This window comes from Phasianus colchicus, chromosome 5 (genome assembly GCF_987193195.1).
Source record: "Phasianus colchicus chromosome 5, bPhaCol1.hap1.1, whole genome shotgun sequence".
Lineage (NCBI taxonomy): Eukaryota > Metazoa > Chordata > Aves > Galliformes > Phasianidae > Phasianus > Phasianus colchicus.
This window is the reverse complement of record NC_143440.1, coordinates 59,650,750-59,677,275: the sequence shown is the minus strand read 5'-3', so window position 1 is coordinate 59,677,275 and position 26,526 is coordinate 59,650,750. Positions and strand designations below refer to the sequence as shown.

Genomic DNA, 26,526 nt, shown 5'->3' with positions numbered 1-26,526 from the left:
TAAACCAGTTTTCTGCCACGTGCCTTTGTAGGTCTCCAAAATGGCTCTAAAAAAGAAGAGTCAAATTGCAGCTGTTGATGCTGTGGTTCAGCCTGATGATGATGAACAGTCTCTTTTTGCCTATTGTCTACAGGGACATTGTGAAAAAGAAAGTAGCGTCTGCAAATGGACAGCAGACACACACTCCCAGAAATGCACAGGAAGAAATAAATCACAGAATCATAGATCAAATTATCTGAAATAATATATACATGAGATAAAGAACATGTGATGTGTCCCTTGGTCATTTGGGCAATCTTGTTCTCTCAAGCAAGGAGAAAAGGAGGAAGCATCTGAGTAGGATGACATGAATGAAGAAGGGTGAAACGCTGAATGCCAAAAGATGGTGAAAACCCCACTGGCTTTGACAGAAATGAGGATGGAAATGAGAATCTCACAATTCATCAAAGCAATCGACAGCCTCCATCCCCGGAGGTTCTCAAGACCTGTGGAGATGTGGCACTGAGGGATGCCTGGTCAGTAGGCATGGTGGGGTGGGCTGGCAGTTGGACGAGGTGATCTTAATCATCTTTTCCAACCTTCATGGCTCTATGACTCCGTGGCATTCTCCTCTTCTTCCCCACTGTTGAGGAAAATCTGGGGCAGATTTCATGGAAAGCATACCTTGCCGAGTTCATTTAGAAATGCAAAATTAAACAAATAGCTTGTGTCCCTGTTGCTAGACTGATGTGGATATGAAGTCAAGCGCAGCTTCCTCTGATGGCTGTCTGTATTTTATCTCCTCTCTTTTTCCTTTTTCCCCACCTGAGAATGCAGAACAAGCACTCACAAAGCTCCTGTGGTGAAAGCGTGTGAATGCTAACAAAGTTTGTGGAGTTTTTAGGATCAAAAAGTGTTGCCAGGCATTCAAGATGCACTCATCCACAGCGAACATTTTTTAAAAGCTTCGCCCATCCTTCCAACCTGAACTTAATCTGGCCTCTTTCTGTTTTAATGCAGTCCATTAACAGGATTCCCCTGCTGAAAGTGGATATAGGAGGTAGGTCACAAACCTATTTTGGGAGATACAATGCCATGCAATACACAGAAGTTCCCTTGCAGGACAGAGCCAAGCAGAAGGGAATGGTGCATTAAGCATGTGGAATCCCAGTTCCAGGAGGGGATGTGGGAATTGGGGAACACGTGTACTGCATCCTGTTTTCTTCCACAGCTGATGTGCAGGTAGGAGAGGAGTATCACTCACAAACCCTCACCCCACCTCCTTGTTCCTGGGTGTGTTGCAAAACGGGGGGTTTTGTACAAACAGGTGACCCAACCCCAGTATTTCAGGGTGTGTTTCTGGGAAGCTCTACCTCTGCCACCCCCACAACAGCCACGAGATAAGACAAGGGGGACGTACACACAGCAGTGATCCATCTCTGGGTGTGTGCTGGGGACTGGGAACCATCCCTCATCCTCGCTCCTGACATAACAATGTGTTTTATCACCCGGCACCGATACGCATCTCAGCACCCCCTCCTGCCAAGTGCCAGGTGTGCACAGGGCAGGGAGGTGGCTGGTTGTGGCTCATACACACCAACAAGCACAAGTGAGCCCCAGCACCTCCCATTTTGGGGCCCAACACCTCCCTTTTTGGTACTCATAGCAAGCATTCGGAGGACTGGGATCTCATGTGAGGGTGAAACATCCCCAAAGCAGCAGCGTGGCCTCAACTTGAGCACTGGGTGCAGGTTGGGCTCCAGAATATCAGAAGGATGTGAAGCCACCAGAGGGCTGCCAAAGGAGGGCTATGGGGATGGGGAAGGGTCTGGAAGGCAAGGTGTGTGAGAAATGCCTGGGGACCCGTGGTTTGTTGGGCCCAGAGCAGGGCAGGCTGAGGGGAGGCCTTGCAGCTGCCGCAGCTCCTCATAGGGAGCCGAGGGCAGTGCTGAGCTCTATGGGGAACTGCATGGAGCTGTGTTGGGGAGAATAAAGTTGGGTCAGGGCAAGGCTCTGCCCCAGGTGGCGGTGGGTATGGCCCCAAGCTGCCAGAGCTCAGAGAGCACTGGGACATGGCTCTGAGCCATAGAATCCTAGAATGGCCTGGGTTGCAAAGGCGCACAGTGCTCATTCATTTCAACCCCCTGCTGTGTGCAGGTCGCCAACCAGCAGCCCAGGCTGCCCAGAGCCACATCCAGCCTGGCCTTGGATGCCTGCAGGGATGGGGCATCCACAGCCTCCTTGTGCAACCCGTTCCATTGAGCCACAGGGCTCGGGGAGTAGCGTGGAGCCAGGAGCACGGCGATCCCTGCGGGTTCCTTCCGACCCGAGATATTCTGCGATTCAGCGATACACCTGTGGGTGCCACATAACCCCGGGACGCACTGGGTGCTGACGGGAATAAAGCCCGGCAGTTCCCTAAGGCAGTCCAAGCGCAGCCAGCCGCCCCCATACAGCCCTGAGCCCAGGCCTCCCTTCCCCCCGCCCCGCACCGCCCCCGGCCGCGTCGCGGTGCACGTGACGATGCGGCGCCGCCCCCGGCCGGACGGAGGAGCCGGCGGCTGCGGCAGCCGCGAGCCGGGCGTGAGCGGGGCGGTGCGAGGGCGGCCGAGGTGAGGCTGCGCCGCCGCGGCATGGATTACCCCGAGCCCGGCTCGCCGCAGGGCGCCTGGGAGCTGCCCGGGGAAGGCGGCGGCGGCGGCGGCGGTTACGGCGGCCGCTACGAACGGGCGACCGGCGGCGAGGAGGAGGAGGAGGAGGAAGCGGCGGAGCGTCCCCTGGCCCGCCCGCCCCGCCGCCCCCGGCAGCGCTCCGTGCCGCCGCTCCGCGCCGCGCTCTCCACCTCCTCCTCCGAGGAGGGGGAACCGGAGGCGGCCACCCCGAGCGACTCGACCGGCGGCGGCGAGTTCGATTCGGCCGAGTCCGGCGCTTCGCTGCGCTACTCCTCCGGCACCGGGGAAAGCGGCGAGGGCGCGGGGCTGGCGAGCGGAGAGAGCGGCGGCGGCTCCGCGCTGCCCGAGAGGAAACGGCAGCGCTCGGCGGCGGGCGGCGGGCGGCCCCGCTATGAGGTGGTGCGGGAGCTGGGGGCCGAGGAGGTGCGCTGGTTCTACCGGGAGGACCGGAAGAGCTGGAAGCCCTTCATCGGTTACGACTCGCTGCGGATCGAACTGGCCTTTCGAGCTCTCGGCCCCGGCCCCGAACGGACGGCGGTGGAGCCGGTGTGCGTGCGGAGCGGGCTCTACGAGGTGGACGTGGCCAACGCCGAGTGCTACCCCGTCTACTGGAACCGTGAGTGCGGCCGCTGCCGGCCCGGGGCCCCCCGGGGTTGGGGGGGGGCAGGAGGGGTCCGCAGTGCCAGCGAGGGCGGCTCACGCACGGCATCCCCATGGGCTGTGTGGGACCGAAGGACACGGACCTGACGGGGTGCTTTTCCGCCCCCAGAAGGACCGGACCCGCACGCCTCAGGCGGTGGGATGCATCCGCCTCCTGCCCTCCCCAAAAAGGGACTCTGAGCGTCCCCTGCCCGCACAGGGAGCTGCTATGGGGAAATGGGTTTAGCAGGCGGCCCTTCCTGCCCCCCTGGTGTGGATGGGTGCGGGGCTGAGCGCTCGTATCGCAGCCGTTTGATGCTGACGTTTGGGGTAGGGATGGGGGCACTGGGCATCGTGTCTCGCACGTACTGGGGCAAGGAGGGACGCACAAGGAGGGCGTTCTGCCCTTTTGGCATCCAGGGGCGTCGGGCAGCCTCCTCAAGCCAATACTGTGTGAGGGGGTGCCCAGTGCCCATGGAAAATGGGGTGCCACTCAATATAGACTTGAAAGGGTGGGCAGTGAATCCCCCTAATGTGTCCTGGGGATAGGAGGCACTGGGTACCCCCATGCTGCATGCAGACACATGGGGGAGAGGAGACCCTGCGCATCTCTTCACGTGCTTCTGGTGGAAAAGGGATCTGGGCATCTTTCCCTCTCTTTTCCTCCCTATGCATCTAAAGGAAAGGGGCATCTGGGCATGCACTCCCTGGCATACAGAGATGGTGGAATGGGCGTTCTCTTGTTTCTTGATAGGTACAGAGGAAGGTGGCTGAGAACCTTCTTGCTTGTGCTTCCCATTTCACAGAATCACACACAGAATGGCTCGAGTTAGAAGGGACCTCAAGGATGATGAAGCTCCAACCCCCCACCACACGCAGGGCCACCAACCTCCACATTTCACAGCAGCCCAGGCTGCCCAGGGCCCCATCCAACCTGGCCTTGAACACCTCCAGGGACGGACGGGGCATCCACAGCCTCTCTGGGCAGCTGTTCCAGCACCTCACCGCTCTCACAGCAAACAACTTCCCCCTCACATCCAACTGAAATCTGCCCTCCCTCAACTTCAAACCATTTCCCCTTGTCCTGCTGTTATCTACCCTTTCCAAGAGTTGACCATTTCCTAGATGGGAAGGGTGAGTGGGAGTGGAGATTTGCTGTCACTACTCACCTCAGTATGCATACCTGCTCTTCAGGAGGAGCAGGGGGATACCAGGCAGTTATTTGTCCATTGTCTCCCTGCCATGTGCATGCTTCTGATCTCTTTTCTTTGGTGAGGAACAATGGAAGAGCGGGCTGAAACCTGGCTTCTCTGCTACTGTCATCCTCTTTTCTAGGAAAGCAATGGAGCTTCATCTCCCCAGCCCAATCATCCTTCCACTGGGAGAGGCATGAAATGGAACTTCTGTTTTCTGCTTCAAGGGGATGCAATGGGCGTCTCAGATGCACAATCCTTGCTTCTTATCCTTACAAGTGATGGGTGTTTGCTTTACCACCTCGGTTTCAAAAGGATGTGGTGATGTACGCCTTTTCTCATCCTTCCTCAAGAGGCACCATCTCTTGCATTCATCTTTCTCTGTTGCTAGTGGAGAGAGGACCTTGAGGAACAGAGATGAAAGAGTAGGCACCTTTCTTTGGAGGGAGTGTGTCCCAGGGTCTTGCTGGACAAGCATCAGCTCTCCTGGAGCAGACAGTCTACGCTGCTGCTCACCCTTTGTCCCTGAAGACTTGCTTTCCAACTGTGTTCCTTTAAGACCAAGGGAACTGTAATGGAGTGTGAGACACAGACTGTCCAAGCAAGAGACGTTGTTCTGGCATTGACTTGGGAGAGGAGCAGGCAGTTTTCTCTGGTCTCTGTAAATTTTTGAGACAGACTTGGGAGATTTGGAGCTGATGGGAGTCGCAGAGGAGCAGGTCTGAAAACTAGGGCTCTTGCTTGTTTCCTCTCTTCTTTCTTGTCATCTTTACAGGAGGGAGATCCATAAAAGACCAAAGCAAGTGGTGCAATTCACTTGAGGTGTGTGAAACCTCTGTTTTTCAGCTCATCACCCCAAAAGGCAGGCAGTGAGTCCGAGGAGCAAGGAGAGCTCTCAGTCCACACACATTTTGAGTTAAAGAAGAGCCTGGGCACAGCTCCATGTTTGGACAGTGGGGATTTTTCTATCACTGCCCTGAAGCAATGACTGCTGGTGGTTGTTGCATCTGCCATGTGGTCACAGATCACCCAAGAGATGAGGAAACTGCTGCTGTCCCTCTTGCTGCCTGTGCCATAGGGGCAGCGGCGACAGAGTGAGCAGAGCTGCCAGGTGAGGCAGGATTGCTCTGGTAATGGGAGCAAGAGGCTGTGCTCGTCAGCAGCTTAAAGGTTTAATTTCTTGACCCTTTGCCTGGTCCATTTTGGAAGCTGATTCAGTCTCCTTAAGCCTGAGGAGCAGATGTTTCAAATAATAACGTGTGCTGCACAGAGACAATTTCTGATGCTTGGAAGGAGAGATTTCCAGAGGTTAGCACCAGCAGCAGTGCTAGACAGAGAAATAAACTCACAGTGCTAAAAACGGGGATAATTTTTTGTCCTCAGAAAGCTGATTAAAGAGTGCTCAAGTCTTTTCTTCTTATCTGGTCTGCTCATTTGCAAGACTCAGATAAACTTCTGGTGTTTCAGGGATCTGTCAGTGTCTTCTGACCTAACGCCTTCTTTGCTCGCACGTTTCGTTGCCTCTTCCCTGTATATGTGAGAGTTCTTGCCTTTCTCCCATTCTCTCCTCCCAGGTGAGGCGGTGCGTTCCCCTGCAGGCAGATGGCCAGCATGGCTCTGCTGCGCTGCCGCCTGGTGCTCTCTGCCTGCTTCTCTGCTGCGCCCAGGCCCCAGAAGACTGCAAGGTCAGATCCCAAGGATTCTGTCTCATCTCCTGCTTCTGAAGACGTTGGTGTGGCTGTTATTCCCATCTAATGGCGTGTGTGCAATTCTGCATCTGAAGGGTAGATGCTACCTTGGTCTTTGTCGTACAGGAGGGAGCTACTGATGGCGTACCAGATCTCACACTAGAGACGTGTGTGGGTAAGGGAGAAGGATCTTGCTCTCTGATTGCACAGGCATGAAAAACAACGAGTACAACTGACATAAAATACGCTGAGCTGCACGTTAAAAAAGTACAGGAACTGCTGGTTTTGCTGATTCATGTTTTCAGTTCAGAGCAAAGGTCAAAAGCTTTTATCTTTGTTCTTCCCTGTTGTTCTGGTCCACATATGTACCGCTCTTCAGGGACGGCTGCTATCTCACAGCAACAACGTTGGGTGCCCTGACAGTTCTTCAGCTGTTTTGTAATCTCAATGACAGGAAGATGCTGATTGTAGCTTGGCTTGGCTTCTGCTCGCCACAGGATTCTTTTGTAACGTCAGAAATATCAGACTGAGTTACAGTTTGAAGAGAGTAATTACTGAGAATTTTATCCTTACCTTGTGACCTATGGGATTTATTTAATTAGAATTGCAGAAGTAGCAAAGGCAGCACAAGAGAACTGAAATTATTAGTGGAGGCTTCCAGATAAGTGAGTAGCTTGGAGCCGGGCTTCTTGTCTTCTGCAGACATGGTGATGAATGGTATTTGATGTGCAAGTCTGCTCTTTGAATCCTCTTAGAGTGCCCAGTCCTCTCTGCCCTCCTACTCAAAGAGGGCTGCTTTGCAACTGTTTTTCTGTAGATTGACTTGGTCTGGTTTTCAAAGCCCTGGGTAAGTCTGTTTAAACTACAGACTTCTGGGTGACCATCCTATTCGTTGTCTTGGGTCTCATGACTTTCTCATGCAACTTTTGCCCTGCCTTTCCTTTGCTTTTTGGCAATTATTCTGTCAAGTTACTGATCTCTTACATATTAGTCCAGTTGCATTCTCCAGGTACTTGTCCTCATCTCAGCATGTTCACAGAATCACAGAATGGTCTGGGTTGGAAGGGACCTCAAGGACCATGAAACTCCAGCCCCTGTGCTGCAGGCATGGCCACCGACCTCCACATTTAATACCAGACCAGTTCTCCAGTTCCAGACCATGTTCTCCAGTTTAAGTTCAGGCTGTTGAGGATGCATCGCCTCTACTGCTGTCTGTCATGCAGCAGCACCTCTTAAAATTGAAGTAGGACTTGTATACAGATTTGTCAGTATGCGGGGAGAAGCAGACTTGGTAAGAGTTTTGTTGGTGATTTTTTTATAATATATATGCTTTTGTAGCTAATAGTTTGCAGGCACCTATTAAGTAAAATACCACATACTGTATTAAAAATAAGAATGCTTCATTAGGACTGTCCTTGACTGAAGATACGGAGGTAACTTCTGCTGCACTGCTTGCTTGCAGAGATTCTACTTAGCCCATGTGTGAATGTAGAGGGAGTCACTGGATCCCCGGATACAGATTTTAAAATCCTTGAACTTCAGCCAAGTTGGACAGGTTTAAAATCTGTTTGAGATCCCTTTAAGCTTGTACTGAAAGAAATTTCCAAGAACTCCATAGTTCTTTTGTAAGCTGTCTGTGAGCCACTTTGTAGATGGCAGGAAGGAGCAGTCGTGGTGAGAAGCCTCTGCCAGGTGAGCTTCCTGCAGAATGAGACATGAGTGCCAGGGATGTGTTACCAACCCTTTGAACTTAGAGTCACTCAGAATCACTGAAAAATCTTGGTAGTATAGTGGTTAATGCTTGGCACCAGATGCTTACAAATGGCTGTTTTGTTAAAGGGTTGTTTTGTTGTGCTTGTTTTGATGTAGGAGATGGAGGTCAGCAGCGAGATACAAACCCTTTTGTACATCAGCCACTGGTGGTTGTTACAGCTTTGCTGTCAAGACTGAAAATCAGCGTGCAAGAGCTGCCAGGTGCTTCTCTGCTGCCTGCTTTGTGCAGGAGCACTGGCTGCTTGTGCCTTCTCTAGGCAGTGTGAATTTCCACGTTGGCTTCTTACAGGTTGGCACCCTGAGCCCATCCGGAGGCACAGGTCCCATGGCACCGCTTCCCTGGCTGCTTTAATTATCATCTGGTATGCTGAGCCTCTGTGATTGCTTTATGGTTTTTTTCTTCTGTTCTGAAACAGAAATAGCATTAAAACACATTTATGAGGTAGGTGAAAACTGAGGATTTGGAACTAATAGTTACGAATGTATGGTTTGCATTGTTTTTAGTCTGTCTTCAGCAGCAGAACACTTCTTCAGTTGCTTTACAGCCTGCCTAGAACGTTGCTTTTGGTGTTAGGTACTCTTTGAACTCGGTTGATACCATTTCCTAAAGGAGTTTTTCACTGAAGAGTGAACCCCTGAATGCCGTTTTCTTGTTTTTCTCACCTGGTGTTTTATTCTTCACTTACAAATAAAATACTGATAGTTTCCGTGGCAAGGTAAAGCATCACTTTTCCTAACTGAGATCTTTCCTGGGTTTTACTTTTCTGCCTCTCCTCTTAATTGCATTGTTCTCTTCCTTCCCAAAGAGTCTTGCTAGTTTCAGTCACAGAATCACAGAATGGCCAGGGTTGGAAGGGACCTCAAGGATGATGAATCTCCAACCCCCTGCCACAGGCAGGGCCACCAACCTCCTCAGTTAATGCTAGACCAGGCTGCCAAGGGCTCCATCCAACCTGGCCTTGAACACCTCCAGGGATGGACGGGGCATCCACAGCCTCTCTGGGCAGCTGTTCCAGCACCTCACCACTCTCACAGCAAACAACTTCCCCCTGACATCCAACCTCAGTCTGCCCTCCCTCAACTTAAATCTCTTTCCTGATCAGAAGGCTCACATGATGGCAGAGCAGTTTTCAGCTCTGCAGTGCTCAGTGTGCATAGCTTCTGCTTTCTGGTGCCTTTCTCCCTTTCAGTAGGGATAAGTTGTGACCTTCAGGATGCATTTCTAAAGCAGGCGGGAGATGTTGGTACTTCACTTGGATGTGCCTTTGAAGATGAATTCCTTTTGCCAATTCAGCTTTTACTGTTGTGATTTACAAGCACTGTTTAAGCAAAACTAATCAGTTTTCTTTAAGTGATGTGAGAAACACTGTCTGCTGAGTATTGTCAACTCCAGCTGAGTGATCCTGCTTAGAGTGAGTTGTGTCTACCCACTGGCATGGTCCATCACTTCTGGTGGCTGTGATGAACAAGGAGGAAGGTGGAGATGCTGGGAATGCTATGGGTAATTCTATCAGCTGTATTTCTGATTTCTAAGGCTGAAAAAGATGGAGGTATGTAATGGCTTTAAGTGTTGGCCAGTAAGAAGGTCAGTAGGGTGATACGCTCTGTTTGAGTGTGGGCTGCAAGTAGCTGTGAAGTCACACCAGAATGTGGCAGGAGGCTGGAAAGGAGGCACTGCAGAAACAGTGGACTTGGTGAACACTCAGTAAGCGAGCAGTGGGGTGGAGGATAACCCTCTGCAGAGAAGGGAGAGGGAAGAAGATGAGAGGAAGAGTTGGTGTGCCCTGAATGTATTCATTCACCTGGTTCATTAGTGCTCTGTGTAGGTGTTAGCTATGCACAGGAAGAAGCTTGCTTTTTAAAGTACAGATATTCCTACGGAGAGACCTGCCTTCTGAAACTGCACATGCATAAGCACTGCTGCAATGTGCTGGAGAGAGCTTGCTAGCAGAGACTGACTGGAGAGCACTTCCAGGAGAGCACAAACACTCAGTGCTGTGGATGTGATTGTGCAAAAGTCCCATGACTTTCAGTGGGATTAAAGCACGTGCTCAAGTTCAGGAGGTGCTCACATCTGTTTGTCACGTGGCACAGTCACTCAGCTTAGCTTTCACCTCATGTTATTGCAAAAAGTGCAAGCTCTGTGTGTTAGAAAAGAGCTGATAAGGGACTGTCTGCTAAAACTCACAGCCACAGCCAACAAGTGCTGCTGGTGCAAGTGCTTCGCTTCAGAGTACTGGCATTAACATTGGATAAATTGTATTAATGGATAAGAATTCAATAAAAATAAGGCTCTAAAATTAAGGCTGCAACCTCTTCTCATGTTTTAACAGTCCAGGGTTTTCTGATGAGCATTGTTCCATACGTCATTGAGGCAGCTGATCAGGTGAGCTGTAGGATTCTGCGTTAAACCGTTGGCTTCAGATCTCTGTAGAGTAATTGCAGTGATCTTTCTTCAGCTACTAACTTAAAAGGAAAACCCTGCCTGCAAAACATAATGCGTGCAGTATTTTGGGGGTAACTCCCACCTGTTACCTTGAAATTGGCTCAGTAAAGCAAACTAGAATTATTTGGTGGACCAGCAGCATAAAATCCTTTACCACTCAGCGAAGGAAATCTCTTCATCTTGGATGCTCAGTAAGATTCTGGCTCTGTAAATTCAGTGGCTGTTTCTATTAAGTTTTCTGAGGGTGGATTTCACCCATGAATTCCTCTTTAGCTGATGTTGGTACTTCTGCAGGAGCAGAACAGATTGCTGTGTTTGTGGTTAAACAAAGGAAAGTCATTCTGGCTGGGATTAAAGGAATGGTGCCATTTATTTAAATATCAGTAACCTGCTTTATACTGCAGTGATGTACTGGGAAATAGCTGGAAAGCTGCAGAACATTCAGCTGCAACAAAAAGCCTGTTCTGTTACCTAGCAGTCAGGAAATAATGAAATTTTAGCTTTTGTCTATTTCATTACATCCGTTTGTTCACCCTGTGTGCATGATCACATCCCTGGCATTAAATGTAGGGATCTCGTTGTTAGCATTTATAGCCATCAATTCTCTTACAAAAGCTTCCTGTTGTCTTGGATTCTTCTCCCTTCATAGGGCTCTGCAAACCCTTCCATAGTGGAGCTAGGAGGAACAGGTTACCCTGCAGACTGTGCTCTGTGCATTTGCATCAGCACAAATAGAACCTGCATGTCGTTGTGGCTCTGCAGGCAGTGCTGGTGGGTGTGAGGATGCACCCTGGTGCAATGTGAGTCATTCTGGACCTCATACCTAAATGAGAAATCTTACGGGTTATGCAGCAGTGAACATACCTAAAATATATCACTGTAAGCACTGCTGAAGTTGGAATGAATGGCTGATATGGAAAAAGTCCAGAAGCATTGAGGGTGTAGTAGTGAAAGACATTCATTGCAGTGTGTCAAAGAATGGTTTTTGCCTAGGTTTTCCCCCTCCATTAGTAAGTGTGTGGGCTTCTCTCTTCGTTACATAAGGAGCTTTAAGCTTGAGATATCATAGCCTTGCACATACCTTCAGCTTGCACAGATGTTATCCTGATGCTCTAGAGGTCATTCACAACTGTAGCGATAAGGAAGCCAAATTTAAGGAAGAGAAATGACTATGCTGGAAAGGAGGAGTCCTGGATATCAAGCCAACAGCACTTCATGGACCTTTGTTCCACGTCCAACCCTTTGGCTTTGCAGGCTTCAGCGGAGTGTAAGTTTTAAGTTACATTTTTGAGCCCCTAAATGTTATATTAACCTCCAATCCACTGGGGGTGGATAGAATAACAGAACGGCCCAGGTTGGAAGGGACCTCAAGGATCACGAAGCTCCAACCCCTCACCAATGCAGGGCCACCAACCTCCACATTTCAGAGCAGCCCAGGCTGCCCACGGCCCCATCCAACCTGGCCTTGAACACCTCCAGGGATGGACGGGGCATCCACAGCCTCTCTGGGCAGCTGTTCCAGCACCTCACCACTCTCACAGCAAACAACTTCCCCCTGACATCCAACTGAAATCTGCCCTGCCTCAACTTCAAACCATTTCCCCTTGTCCTGCTGTTATCTCCCCTTTCCAAGAGCTGACTCCCCTCCTGTCTGTAGGCTCCCTTTAGGTACTGAAGGCTGCAGTGAAGTCACCCCACATCTGAAGCTCCCTTCATCTTTCTTTCACACTATTTCATTCTATCTACATGTCTTCCAGCTTGCGTGCTGGTTTGCATCGATGTTTCTGAGAGAGACCTCCTTTCATTTTCTCTTTTAAGCTCCGTTTGCTTTTAATTACAAGTTTGTGTGGTCTTATTTTTGCAAGTTTTCTTAGTTCTGAATCAAGGGAGGTGGGAGCGGCCTATATGAGCCACAGTTTGTGCTGTATGCTATTAAATTTAGGTATGCACCATTTCAAGCCATGTGGTGGCAGGGAACAAACGATGATGATCACAGAGCAGTACAAGAAGGAAAAAACGCAGCCAAAATGAGTGCCATAATTTGTTTTCCTGCTGTGCTATGATGGGTTTGCATACGTTTTGGATGCAGTTTTTGTTTGGTGAGGATCTCACAAACACTGTGCAATGAAATGAAGTGGTTGGGGTGTGTGTGTGTGTAAATTACAGCATGGGTGTGCTGAGCCATGGATTGTTTGAGTTGGAAGGGACCTGTGAAGACCATCTGGCCCAACCCTCTGCAGTGCACAGGGACACCCAGGGCTCCATCAGTGCTCAGAGCTCCAACCAGCTTCTATTTTCCCAGTTCTTCCCCTTCAGAAGGTTTAGGAGGCTATCATGGTGTGAACTGCACACGTTCTTGTTTCTTCACATCATTAATTACAGCTTCTGTATTCTTAGAATTTTTCAGGGAAAAAAAAAAACAACGGACTTTTTGTTTAAAAATTTATAAATCCTTTGTTGCCATTGCTGGAGCTATTTTTCTCTAAAAGTGGTGAAATATGTATGAGTAATTAAAATCAAGTGCCTTTCATTAGCTCCTAATCTCTGCCATTCCAACTTAGGAATTCTTGTGTGTATGCAGCACTAAGTGTGTACTGGCCAAACACGTGGGGCCTCGCTTTGAAGCACAGCCGGATGCAGATTACGTGGTGTAAGACTTAAGGCAGTAAAGAAATCAAGGCAAATCCTTTCCTGGGGATCAAGGTTGGAGAGACAAAGATAAACTCCTAACATTACCTCCTACAGAGTTTGAATTCCGTAACCGGGGAGAGAAAAATCAAATTATAGCTGGATGTAAATATTTCATTCCTTTTGTAGAAGGAAAGGATGCAGGGAGAGCTTGGCTTACGCTTCCTGAAATCGCTGAATATTCAAGACGTGAATGAATGAGTGGAGAAGAGTGCAATTGGGCCTTAAAATAGCAGGTTTGGTACACCGCTGTTCCATGGCAATTACTGTAATAGCTTGTATCGTGCTGGATGAATCACAGATGATCTTGGTGTGATCTTGGTGCACCTGTCTGAGATTAGCGGGTTGTTTACCACGGCACACCTTTGAGGTTTCGCTCAGACAGGTGATACGGAAGGACCTGCTGCTGTGTTGTAAGAGCCTGGGCTCCCCACCCAGCCCCGTGCCCACAGCCATTGCCTTAACACACCGCCCTTCCTTCGCCATCCAGTGCCACTATGGATCTGGTGGCTTTGAGGATCAGGAGGTTGTTGTTGCCCTGCTTGGAATATGACCTGATGTGCAGCCCAGCACTGGTAATGCAGCCATCATAGAGCCATAGAATGGCCTGGGTTGCAAAGGCCCACAGTGCTCATCCAGTGCCAACCCCCTGCTGTGTGCAGGTCGCCAACCAGCAGCCCAGGCTGCCCAGAGCCACATCCAGCCTGGCCTTGAATGCCTGCAGGGATGGGGCATCCACAGCCTCCTTGGGCAACCTGTTCCAGTGCCTCACCACCTCTGGCTGAAAAACTTCCTCCCCATATCCAACCTCATATCCAATCATAAACCTCCCCTGTCTCACTTTAAAACCATTCCCCCTTGTCCTGTCATTGCTTGGTTTTCACCACCATCAGAAAGCTGTTTTTTCCCCGCTTTGCCAAGCCTCAGTAACAAGCAGTGATGTGCTGCAGTTCCTTGTCATCTCCAACAAATCTGATGACTCTGAGAGACTGTATTCACGTCTCTGAAAACCAAACTGTGCAACTGATGGCAGGAAGGGGCATTCCCTCTGTACTGCTGGGGTTTCCCGGCAGTGTACCAGTGACCAAGCCTGCCATGCAGCCGGGATGTGAAATACGGCGAGCTGAGATGCTGTGGCTGCAGGCACTGAAAGACACAGAGTGGTTGGGCTTGGAAGGGAGCTCTTGAGAGCATCTCAGCCAATCCCCAGTAGTAAAGGTGTTGGTGGGGACCAACTCCTGGGTCTCCTTAAAATCCCATTGAGCTTTGGGAAGTGGAAGAGTGTGAGCTTTGGAAAACCTAGCTCCCTTATGAAGCCCTGCTCTGAAAACAAAGCCCTGTAATAATCTACCTCTGGATCTGAAAGTGATTTACAGATGAAGTGTTTTCCAGATAAATGCCCTTTCCAGCCCTAGAGCCATATATATATGATTTTATTCCTAAACCAAATTAGGTTGTAAAGATTTTACAATAAATGTTTTCTTATTTCAGTTGTTCCATTTTTCTTTTTCCTGGCCCAGCTTCTCTGGGAGAGGCTGTTGCCCATCTATTATTCGAGATTTGCTGTTGAGTGCTGTGTTCTACTTTAAAGAAACTCAGTGGGAAAGTTTTTTTTCCAGCAAAAAGAGCCTGAAAATGTTTATTTTAATAGCTAATGCTTCGAATTTGAGAAATCTGGAGGTGGAAATTCCCATGTGAAAACCTCAAAACCTTTCAGAAATGAAAAAGAGGTGTGTTGTCTTCTTTTGGTTTGGAGTATAAAATAGTATTCATATCATCTTTTTTATTTTTTTTTAAATCTTTGTGTGGATTCAGTGAATGGAGCCTCATCAGAATGCTTAGTGAAGAATTAAGGAGCTGCTTGCAGATTTTTCCCAGTGAGGATCAGCATCTGACACAGTTGTGCCATTGCTTCGGCAACAATGGGATCCTTTATGCTCAGTGCCGTACTGTGTGCTTCCTTCCTTCCTGCACACAGAGCTCTGTTGTGAGAGCAGCAGAGCTGGATGTGTGCGTGAGCCCTGCAGAGCAACGTGGCTGTGTGACAGGTGTAAAACATAGGGGACACAGCCGAGGTGGAGACCAGCACACGATGAGCAGCTACTGCTGAAGTTTGCTTTTTGTTCTCTGTGCAGCGGTGATGAATAACGATTAACAGTTGCTGTGTTTAACAGGTTGAGTTTGAGAAAGTTCATTCCAAAAAACCGATGTTTGGCACTTTGTTCGTGGGTTGTCAACTCTAAAATGAGTTTAGTTTTTATAGTTGTGTGTCTTGCAGTTTGTGTCCTTTGTCATGACAATTAATTCCTGCAGTTTAAAGCCGCCTTGAGTTCTGATTGTTCAGATCCATTTTCATTAACTAACCATGCCTTTCCAACAGCCCAGCCTTTTCATTCATCTGGTTGGATCACGGATATCCGAAACATCAGAAATCCAAGGTGGAACAATTCAGTGCTATTTGGAAGTGCTGTTACAGCAAGTGAATGGCAGAAGTTGGTCCTGTGCTGTGCCATGGAATTGTAGAATGGCTTGGGTTGGAAGGCAGCCCAAGGATCATTAAGTTCCAACCACCATGCCAAGGGTGTCTGTTGGCATTTTGGTCAGGCCAGCCAGACTGGTGTGGTCTGGTGCTGCAGCAGTGGGCAGAGCATTAAAACAGGCTTTGAGGATCTTGGATGGTAGGAACAAGAGAGCACTGGGATGAGTGGGAGACCGGGATGAGAGAGGCTGGAGGTGATCAGAGCCTTTGTTTGAGGGGATTTGCTCCCTGCATCACACTGCGTGCATGCTTACAGGGCTGCCTGTGGGTTTCCCAAGTACACTTGGTAATCAGCAGAGCACCCATGCCAGCACCCAGCATGGGTGATGTGGACCCCCTGCTCTAGTTATCTGCACGCTGCAGCTGCTGCTTTCCCTGCTGCTCATCTCGCTGTGCTGCAGGAGCTGCACAGCTGTGCCATCACCCACAGCCTGCCCTGCTCCAGCTGCAGGGGCGTTAGGAGATGATGGGCATTTCTGGTATTGTAGAAACACTGTTGGCCTGTAAATCTTCTATGGAAAAGGTTTTGAAACCGGCTTTGGAACATGGAGTGTTCCTGCCTGGAGGGGAGATTACTGCAAGGAGATTTCCCTTTAGCCTTCCTAGCTTGTAGCTGTGTTGGTCTAAGAGATGATGAATTCAGAAAAAATAAGGGAGGTGCTTGCAGATCTCTGCTGCTTTTCATTCTCCCCTGTGAGCACCTGGTATGAAAGTACTTCATCTGACAGGCTGGGCATCTCTGCTTTCTGTTCCTGTGCTTGGGAACTCTCTGTGCTCTCTGTTGGCTTTTCTGTTTGGTTGTTTTATTGTTGTTTTTTTCTTTGCATTTATGTATTTAGTTTTCCTTTACTGTTTTTGCTTGTTTTTGCATCTATTGCTGCTTTTCCCAGCTGCCCTTACCAGCTGCTTTTGCACCATCTGTGTAGGAGCGGTTCTTTGAGTGGTAAAGCCTTGCTGCTCTTTTTCCCTCATCTCCTCTTTTAAGTCTCTCCTTCTGTGGCTGAGTGCTTCGCTTCCTTGGAGGGCTGTGTTTGTGTGGTGTGTACGTACACACGTACAGTGTTTGCGTTTGATTGAGGCTCTCCCCCAGCTTGTACTGGAAGTCAGTGGTAGGATTGCTTTCTTGGTCTTGGGTCTCAGCCAGTCCCATGGCCACAGCCCCAAAGGCACCGGAACCCACACACTGCTCTCCTGGATTTTCCAGAGATGGAAAATGGATCCGTCTGGAGAAGAGGATGCTCAGGGAGATCTTATCTATAGCTCTGTGGAGGGTGATGGTAGCGAGGTGGGGGTTGGCCTCTGCTGCAAGGCGACAATGACTGCATGAGAGACAATAGCCTGAAGTAGTGCCAGGAGAGGTTCAGGTTGGCTGTGAGGAAACATTTCTTTGCGGAAGGAATAATTCAGCAGTGGCACAGCTGCCCAGGGTTGGTGGATCAGCATCCCAGAGGTGCTCAGGAGCCGTGGAGATGTGGCACTGAGGGATGTGGGCAGTGGGCATGGCGGGGTGGGCTGGGGTTGGGCTTGGGGATCTCGGAGGTCTTTTCCAGCCTGCATGGTTCTGTGAAGTTCTGAGCTAAAATGGATAGTTTTGTCTCATAGTGCTTGCAGGTATCTGTGTAAGAGGAGAGTTCTTACTCCCTGCAGTCACAGTACTGGATCTGGGCATCAGTCTTGGTTTGTTGAAAAACAATAGGTGCCAGCACTCATTTTTGGAGAGAATTGTGTTTTATCACATGGACAACATGTGCTCAGCACCCAGCTTCCTCGTTTGGAGGTGAAACTAGAGTGACAGTGAAAACAACCCCCACTGAAGACTGGCTTTAATTAAGAAATGACTTCACTCTTTAAAATCGTCCTTTATGCTAACTGATACACAAATGGAGGTTTTTTAAGTGCAGTTCCCAAACAAAACAAAGCTCTGTGCAGTCAAGGCACGCGTGTGTGGTTTGCTTTCTCCTCCTTGTTCTGCGTCTTCTTTACAACTTTAAACCACCGGTTCCTATCGGTCAAATTGTATAAAGGAACACGAGTCTCAGAGTTCCTCGTTCTTTTTGAAAATACAGGGCAGCCACATAGAGAGGAGTATAAATCTCATTTTTAACCCAACACTAAATCAGTTTTGAGAATACACATCTTTCTGTCTGTTCCTTGCATCCCCAAACCCACTCAGCTCCGTGGGGAAGAAGTGGTGTTTCTCAGTGTGGTTGGGGTTTCCTTGTTGGGATTCCCAGCAGAGAGAGCATAACTTTTTTCATCGAAACACCAAACGGAGTTCCCCTCCCTCTTAGCTGCTGTCAGTTTGGGCTCTGTCGCATAAAAGAATCTCTTGTTTGGTTTTCAGAATCGGAGAAGATTCCCGTAATGCGTGGGCAGTGGTTTATTGATGGGACGTGGCAACCTCTGGAGGAGGAGGAAAGCAACCTGATAGAGCAGGAGCACCTCAACCGCTTCCGGGGCCAGCAGATGCAAGAGAGCTTTGATATGGAAGTATCAAAACCTGTTGATGGAAAGGAAGGTAAGATTACTTTTCATAACGTGTCTTCTGGACAGCTGGGATCTTCTTAACTAAGAACTGGGATGGTTTTCTGTAATGGAGAAGGTTGTAGGGTGCAGTTTGCTGCCCCTTCTCCATTGTGTCTTATTGTAGGGTTTCCTGCCGTAGCACATTTGGTGAACACTGCAGAATTATACTCACAGATAGACCTCTTGTTCCCATTTTGCTTAATGTTTCATATCTTTTAATTGTGTTTGAAATCTCATTTCAAACTGTAATCACTTTATGGGCTAAGAAGTGTGTCAGTGTCTGAAGGCAAACTGGCTATTAGCTCTCTGGCCGGCGTTCCTAATTTCTGCCCTAAAGGGAGCATCCATTTTACAGATCACATTTCATTTTCCATTCTAGCTCAATCTGTGACTTTATTAGAGTAGTTTTCAGCCAGTCTGATGTCTCGGGCATTCATTCAGTTATGGAAGTCCTTGTGTTTTACTCACCAGGCTGAGGGCGTTCAGTTAGGATTGTTGGCAATCTCAGTCAAATGCATTTAACCTCCTTAAGAATAGTCTTCTGAACTTACTGTGCAGTTGAACTGATTGCTCTGGGTAAACGTAGCACAGCAGGAGTTTATTATTTTTGGCTTTCACGCTTTGCTTTTGTGTGTTGGTTGTCACTTGTTCAACTTCCTCAAAGGAGCTGCAAGCACAGAGCCCTGGCAATACGTTTTAGTAGCATTTTGGGTTATCCTTTACAAAGCAACTTTGTGGTTTAAAGGAGTTTAAACAAAACTTTGAACAGAACAGTTGCAGAAGGTGGAAATGGTTGTGCTTTGGTGCAAACATGTAGTCCTCACGTGGGAACTGTGTGATCACACACATGAAACCTTGTAAATAATTTAGAAGCCGGATAGTATTCAGGGTAATAGGAAAACCAGAACAGCATTTTTTGACTCCAGGAGAATTGTTAATAATACAGAAAGTAGCAAAGTTCTAACTCCCTTCATAGCCAGCGAGGACAATGAACTGTCCTGGTTTTTATTTTGCATTTGTGCTACTTTAAAACTTCTTTTCATAGAATGGCTTGGGTTGAAAGGGACCACAGTGATCACCTAGTTTCAACCCCCCCCTGCTGTGTGCAAGGTTGCCAACAGCCAGACCAAACCATTTTTCCTCTGGCCAACCCTGCAGTAACCTTCTGCTTTAACAGCTCTGTCAGGTGGGTGCCTAAAGTCGTGTTACCTCTGACCCCCCAGCACAGTGCCCACAGCTTCTGAAAGGTGCTTTTATCTGGGTTTTGTTGTCCTGTATCAATTTATCATTTCAGTGTACTGATACAAATCCCAGTGTTTTTATTGCAGCTGCAGCCCTGCTGAGAGCACAGTGTCGTTTCTGGTTGGTCAGCATGAATTTGCTTGGAAAGCACATCCTTATGGCTGCTGAGTGCTTCCAGCCTTTAGTAGCATAATGTCTGTTGGAAGGAAGAGAAAATGCCTTCAGCTGCACTTGGGTTCACCTCATCGTGTAAGGAATGGGGCTCAGGTGGGCTTTTCTTCCAGGAAAAGTCTGGTTGTGGAACAGAAATATTCAGATCTGAATCGAGGAAAGGAATGGGAAAGATACAGTCCTTGTTATTTGCAGAAATGTAAGAGATCAGAGAGCCTCCAGCCCCCAGGGCCTTTTCTAAAGCTGAACTAAAACAATAACAGTGAGGCATGCAGTCACTTCAAAAGGGAGCGTAAATCACCAATAACTCTCTAAAGACTTTTTCCTAGAAATTGGGGAAGTTGCAGAAAAAATAATCAACAATAAGTGTGGGAAGTGGATTTTTCGTCTTAATTAGCCTCTCAAAACATTTCTGATTGGCTGAGATCTGCGATTTCCATCTGCACGTGGCGTGGGGAGAAGCTTTACAACTTGCATTATCACTGGTGAGGTAAACATCATTAGTTGGAGAAGTGCTGAGTTCAGCTTGAATTGCTTAATCGCTTTGTTGCTGCAATTTGTTGTCATCGCATCCTGTACGAAATACACCTCGGCCCCATCAAGGTTTACAGGTGACTGTTACATAAGGCTGATGAAAGCTAGGATGGACCTGTTGATACCACGGGGAGGCAAAATGGCTGTTCACAGCACTACGTTACAACCTTGTAAATGCTGAACACCTAGCAATCTTATCTGACCCCTCAGCAAGAGGGAAGGCAGTCTCTACTGATTTGCTGTTACTATGCCTGTTATTACGTAGGCATAATTACTTTATTATTTGATCATGCCTCCTTGCGTCACAAATAATGAATAACAGTGAGGCTCTTGCTGATACTCAGCTGCCAGTCTTGTCGGTTCCTGATTTTACTCCAGCTGTGCTTTAAAGCAGTGGCAGCAGGTTGAAAAGTTAAGAGTAGATTTCAGTTATTGGCTTTCTTAATTCTGCTCCCAGATTGAAGCATCTTAAGAAGAACATAACTAAGCTTTATCCAGAACTCTTGCTGGCGATAGATTGCCAATGAGTAATTACCCCACTATTAAACTGCTAGTCCAGAATGCCTTCCTTTGAAAGTGCACAATGTTTCAGAACAATGGTCCCCAAACTCTGTCCTGCAGGGATGATGATAATCCTCATCCTACTCTTCAGTGCTTATGGAGACCAAGTATTTAACTTCATGCACTGCAAAATGAAGTGCACTTTTGCTGTCTGATGTGTTTGATTCCTCCTGGCATCTGATCCTCGCAGTGGTCTCTGAGTGGTGATCTCAGCAGTGATGTGACTTCCTTGGGTGAGTCATTCGTTAGGTCAGAACTCCAAAATGGAGCACTTAGCTTATTTCTTGGCATCGTCAAAGCAGATTAATGTGAGCTTTGGTTTTTCAATATCCAAGTGATATTTGGATTTGAGATTTGGGTCTCAGAAGACTGAGTTCCAGAGCTTTGTCTGCTGCTTGTAGAAATCAGACAGATTTCTGATATTCCTGGAGGGGTGGTGAGCACCTGCCATGCTTGCAGGAGGCCAGGTACCCTCACTAGAGATCTCTGAAGTGCAGCATCATGTATATGAGACGTTGGCAAGTGACAGCTGATCTCCCAGGCCACAGAGCAGGGTGTGTGTGTGTGTGTCTGTCTGTCTGTGCAGGATGTCCTCCTTCCTGCCCCAAACCAGACCAGAGGAATGCTACCAGAGCACCAGTGCAAGCTGAAGCTGCAAAGAAATCACCTCTCACCTCCTTAGCCTGGCTGCCCTCAGAGTTTGCTTTGATCCTGGCCAGATTCTGAACATGTTATTCAGCTCTAAGTGTAAGTCTGATTGCTGATAGAGGAAGAAAGATCGCAATTCTGCCTATTAAGATGGGATAACCATTAGAGCTACAGGAGGAATCCACACTGAGGATGGGGAGCAGAGATTCGTCTGCATTTCTCTGACTGCTTTGTTGTGGAAGGGACTGTCTACAGCCTGTGCAAATCACAAATGCAATATTGGCAGATTCAGGACAGGATTCCTGTCGGATTCAGGATTCTAGCTTGCCCTCACTTATGTAGCTTAGAAATCAATTTTTTGAGCAGAAGTAGTCCTGTGCTGGTTGTACTGGGAGCTGGATGTTTGCTGCTCAAGTCTTTCCTGAAGCAGTGTGTCTGACACCTTCAACCCCTCAGTGAGATGCTGCAGTGCTCAAACCGTATCTGTGGGCTACCACAGACTGCCAGCTCTGATTTTTAGTTCTGCCACTGTGCTGATAGGTAGGTGATGCTGGGGGCCTTTCGGGCCTCCCATTCATTTGCCCACGAGTTGATTAGGTTTCTTTTCATCCAGGCTTTTTTGATAAGGACAAGGACTTTGCTTGTCTTTCTTAGGGAAGGTTCATTCTTCGAGCTGAACGTACATAGATTTATACCAGCACAAGGTGTAAGGTGACATTTTGATCTAAATTCTTAGGTTCAAAATTTTAAATATAGATATTGACCATTGAAATATGAAACTAAGGGGTTTATTTGGTCACACTGAGATGGCTGCCACTGCCTTCCTGCAGCACTGCTGACCTTTCTTGTACCGTGCTTGTACCCACGTATTATGCTTAAATATATTGCTGTTAAATATCTCTATAAATATTTGAGGCCTTTATTATAACACTTGTTCTGTGAAGCGGCCTTTAAGGTGAAAACATTTTGAAAGGAATACAAAAAGGGAATTGTAATACCTCATTAGCAGACAGTAAGATTAAAAGGTACAGCATAAAGTAAGATTTAGAAACTTATTTTCATGCATGCTTAGACAGTGAGTTCAGGGCTTGCTCATCCAAAGAGCAGCATTCTCTAGCAACCCCAGTGATCTCAAGGCCTGTAAGATAAAAACAAAACCATGAACTTGGATAATAGCAAGTTCTGAAAGGATCTTAGGCTAGATGCTTTGCTAACATCATTTAACCACAATAAAGGCAGGAATGTTCTGCAACCTAAGCGTTGCTTTTTCTCCCTTGCTGTGTGATGGAAGCCCACACATCCCCTGCTGTGTGCTCCTGCAGCACAGAGGAGCTGTTAGCAGGCAGCACAGCTCCAGCTGCAGAGAGGGAGGAGCAGTGTGTGCAATACAGAGCAGCCTGCCATTGAGCTGCAGGTTAGCTCTTAGTGCCAGGTGTAGTTGGGTACCTGTCTTTTGTTCCTCTGCAAGCTTTTAAAGAATATTCATTTAACTAGGGAGAAGTGATGCCGGAGTTTAATGTGTGTGATAGTAAAATAGAAACAGATGGTTAGGGAGGGAAGGTTTAGGTTGGATGTCAGGGGGAAGTTGTTTGCTGTGAGAGCGGTGAGGTGCTGGAACAGCTGCCCAGAGAGGCTGTGGATGCCCCGTCCATCCCTGGAGGTGTTCAAGGCCAGGTTGGATGGGGCCCTGGGCAGCCTGGGCTGCTCTGAAATGTGGAGGTTGGTGGCCCTGCCTGTGGTGGGGGGTTGGAGCTTCATCATCCTTGAGGTCCCTTCCAACTCGAGCCATTCTGTGATTCTGTAGCTGATTGTATTTGCAGAGAGGTGGCAGAGCATCTGTCCATAAAGATGCTCAGAATTCAGCTGGAAATTGCCAGAGCAACCTGATCCAAATGTGTATTAAATTCAACTGAAAAGCTGATCCTGTCTGTGGGAAACTGGAGCAGATAACCCCCAGCAAGTTCCTTCAATGGAAATCAAATCTGTGATTCTGTGAGAGGCTGTTAGGAATGTAGAAAGCAATCCCACAAGTCAGAATCAGAACAGATTTTATAATGCATTGATTTTGAAACCACATGAGTTTCTTGGGTTTTGCTATGGGCTTCAGTGTGTCATTAGATGCCACGAAAAGTATAGAAATTGTGTTTGGAGTTTTTGCTGTTTTGCCTTAGACTTCAAATACAGTTTTCTCTGTTCATTAAAAAAAAAAAAAAGCACATTAACAATAAATTTTTGTTGCAGCTGACTGTGCTAACCTTTAGTAAGGAAAGTCTCATTCATGCGGTCACAGAATTGCCAAGATCAGAAGGGAGATTGAGAAAGCAGCAGAGCCAATGAGGGCGGATTGCTCAGGATGTTTCCATGGGGTTTTGATTATCTCCAGCACAGGAGACTCCACAGCATCTCCATGGGCAGCCTGTTCCTGTATTGCCACAGCCAGCACAGTCCTCTCTCTGTAGGCTGAATTGTTCCATCGAGTCCCAGTGCAGGAATGATGAGCCTAGTTTTCCTCTCCTGTAGAAAACTGATGTGCAACAGTAATGTATGGTATGAAGGCATCTGCTGACAGAGCTGTGAGCTGAGAGTATGAGGAGGTGTGAGATGCCCTTGACATAAGCATGGAATATCACTTGTAAGTTACTGGGCTGGAGAGCATTAATTACTTCTAATGGCTGTGAGGGAGGGTGCCATGTCAGTTACATTTTCCCATTCTCCAGCAGGCAAACTGATTTCCAGTCGTTGCAGCCTCAGCAACTTTATGGATTCAGAAGCCCAAGTGGAGACTCTGATTTTTCACTGGCTTTAAGCACACACTCTCTTGACTACATAAGGTTTTTGAGGCTCCTGTTGTTTGCTTGCAATCTGAGGCTATTTGTACGAGTGCAGAAGGTGGGTTGGTAGGAGCTCACCCTCAGGTTGCTGTGTGAGTGCCAAGGGAAGCAGCCACGTGCCTGCATAACTCAGTCTGCTTGGCAGCAGTCTGCCCTTTCCTTCAAGCATTCTTCTGTAACTGCACAGCACTGATGTGAAGGTAAGTCCGTGAAAAAGAATCTTTGGCACAGCTTTGTGGTGCTTCAGGAGTGAAGTAAGGCGGTGGGTTAACAGTGGGGTGTCTTTTCTAGTCTAACTTCTAATGATTCTCTTGCAGTCTTTGGGGAAAATAATAGAGCTGTGCTGAAAGATGAGTTGTTGTTTATTTTTCCAAGTGTTTGAGTCTGCTTAAAAGTGTCTTTGTTCTGCCCTGTGCCAAGTTGTGTGCTAATGCTTTGGTACACCTTAATGCAAAGGCACTCAGTGAAACTGCATACGCTGTCACAGCTTTCCTTTACTAACGCCCTGAGCTTTGTTGTGATGTCATAACTGTTTATGAAGAGCAAAGAGACTGAATTTGGCTAACGTGACCTGACACTCGTGCTACGAAACCACTTGAAGTGTATGTGCTTTTTCAACAAATGTATCAACTCTTTTTCTTTTTTAATGGTAATGTTAATGAAAAAAATGACACTCCTTTTAAAAATTTTACTTTGAAGCTCAGTGTTTTTACTTTTAGTTCTCTACTACCTCCCTCCCTTCTCCCTCCCTTCTTTGTTCAAATGGAGAGGATATAAGGAGAATTCAGATGCTGCATGTCTTAAACGAAAGCGTTCCCAAGGTACAGTAATTGTAGATTTTTTTTTTCTTGTAGTACTCCTGGCATAGGAAGCTTTGCATTCTAGTTTGCTCGTATCAGTTAAATGTGCTAGAATTACATGCTTCAATTTCTTGCACTGTGTTCTTGCCATTTCCCCCACATGGGAAGGAAAAACCACTGTGAATCTTAGGAGAAAAATAGCAGTGCTGTGAGTCGTAGAGAAAAGTAGATGTTAGCAATGTTGTGCTCTAGTTTTATTGTAATTGTTTGTGGCTGTGATTAATGCTGTAAACTTTTGTTTCTTACACACTCGCTTTGTGGTTTGACTTTCTCAGTAAAGTAGAAGCAACACTTTTAGAATCGTAGAATGTACAGGCCCAGCATAAGGGAGATTGTACTGGGGAAGGAACTGAATAAAAAGGCAGAATTTGGTTGGCCAGTCTTTGGATGATGGATGCATCTCTAGTTCTGTGTTGGAAGTTATTTTTACTGCAGCTTTTGTATCAATATTGGAATGAAGTAAGTCACCAGACATAGGATATAAAACAGGGAGGCTGTAGAGAATGCACCACCAAGGCTGCTGTAATACAGGAGGAACTTGGAGCTTTGGGATGGCTGATGTTGTGCCAATTTGCTTCAAAAGGTGGGAGTAGTTCTTACAGGAGCCATTAAGGATTGCAGAAGGTTCCAAAGCACTTTATCACAGATTTTTGCCATTGTTAAAGCTGGCAGTGATTAAACTTGTACTGACCACAGTGACATTGGAACCAGACTGCTGCAAAATGCACCTCTGATTTAAAATGTCAATGCATCTGGTAGGTTTAGGGTTATTCCTGTCATAGCGTTTGTTTTTGTAGTTCCTAGGAGTGTTCTGAAGGATGGGGATCTACTTTGGTATGCATAAGTATTTGCCTTGGAATTCCTACCATAATGTTTTTCTGTAGTTGAGTCTAAAATGCAAATGTCTGAAAGCAAAGTGATGCATAGTAAACCATTTCCTGCCTCTTCTCACACATGGAACTCGAGTCTGTAAAAGGTGAAAAGCATTAACCTCTGTTGTAAAAAGTAAGAAAACTTGTAATCATAATTTTGAAATTATTTTATACATTATTCTTTCTCCAAATGATGTTCATTTGTAGCGTCAAATGGATCTGAATTAAGATTGCTTATTGGGCAATTAGTGATGTTCTTGTGTCAGAAGGTGAAAATACCTGGGGAAAAGAAAGAAGACAAGAATGGATTTCAAGCAGTGTAAATCTGTTCTCTGGTCTTTAGCCCTAACCAGAATGCCAGTGCCTTTGTGCAGCAGATGGAGAGCAGCTCTTAACACTTCAAAGATGCTTTTCCCTATTGATTTTGACTTGCATTGGCACTCTGGTGGGAAAGAATCACCCCATGCTTCTGTTTTGGCTGGTAGATGAAAGTGCCAACCTAAAACCAGGTGCTTACCTTAAAGGGTATTTAATTTTAAACTGCTGGCCCTGTCAGATGCCAGCTTCAGGTGCCTGTCTGCAGGTGCCTTCTGCTGGAAGTGTTTAGCTCCTGAAGCACTGGAGCCAGCGTGCTGTTGGTGCTGGCAGCACACCTGCAGTCTGC

The 26,526-nt window shown here is 47.5% G+C and overlaps 1 protein-coding gene across 5 annotated transcripts in view; it reads left to right on the top strand.

Moving 5' to 3' along the window:
- Positions 1-2,521: 2,521 nt before the first annotated feature.
- Positions 2,522-26,526, top strand: part of DDHD1 (DDHD domain containing 1) — a 64,191-nt gene continuing 40,186 nt past the window's right edge. Inside the window, exons 1-4 of one of the 5 annotated variants that reach the window (XM_090141960.1) lie at positions 2,588-3,267; positions 6,058-6,267; positions 17,962-18,135; positions 24,850-24,951. In XM_090141960.1, the coding sequence (XP_089998086.1) occupies positions 2,613-3,267; positions 6,058-6,267; positions 17,962-18,135; positions 24,850-24,951 (1,141 nt within the window). In that variant the 5' untranslated portion in view covers positions 2,588-2,612. Of the gene's footprint in view, positions 3,268-6,057; positions 6,268-17,961; positions 18,136-24,849; positions 24,952-26,526 lie in introns of all 5 variants that reach the window. The other 4 variants (XM_090141959.1, XM_031602328.2, XM_090141958.1 and 1 more) reach the window with 4 other exon arrangements.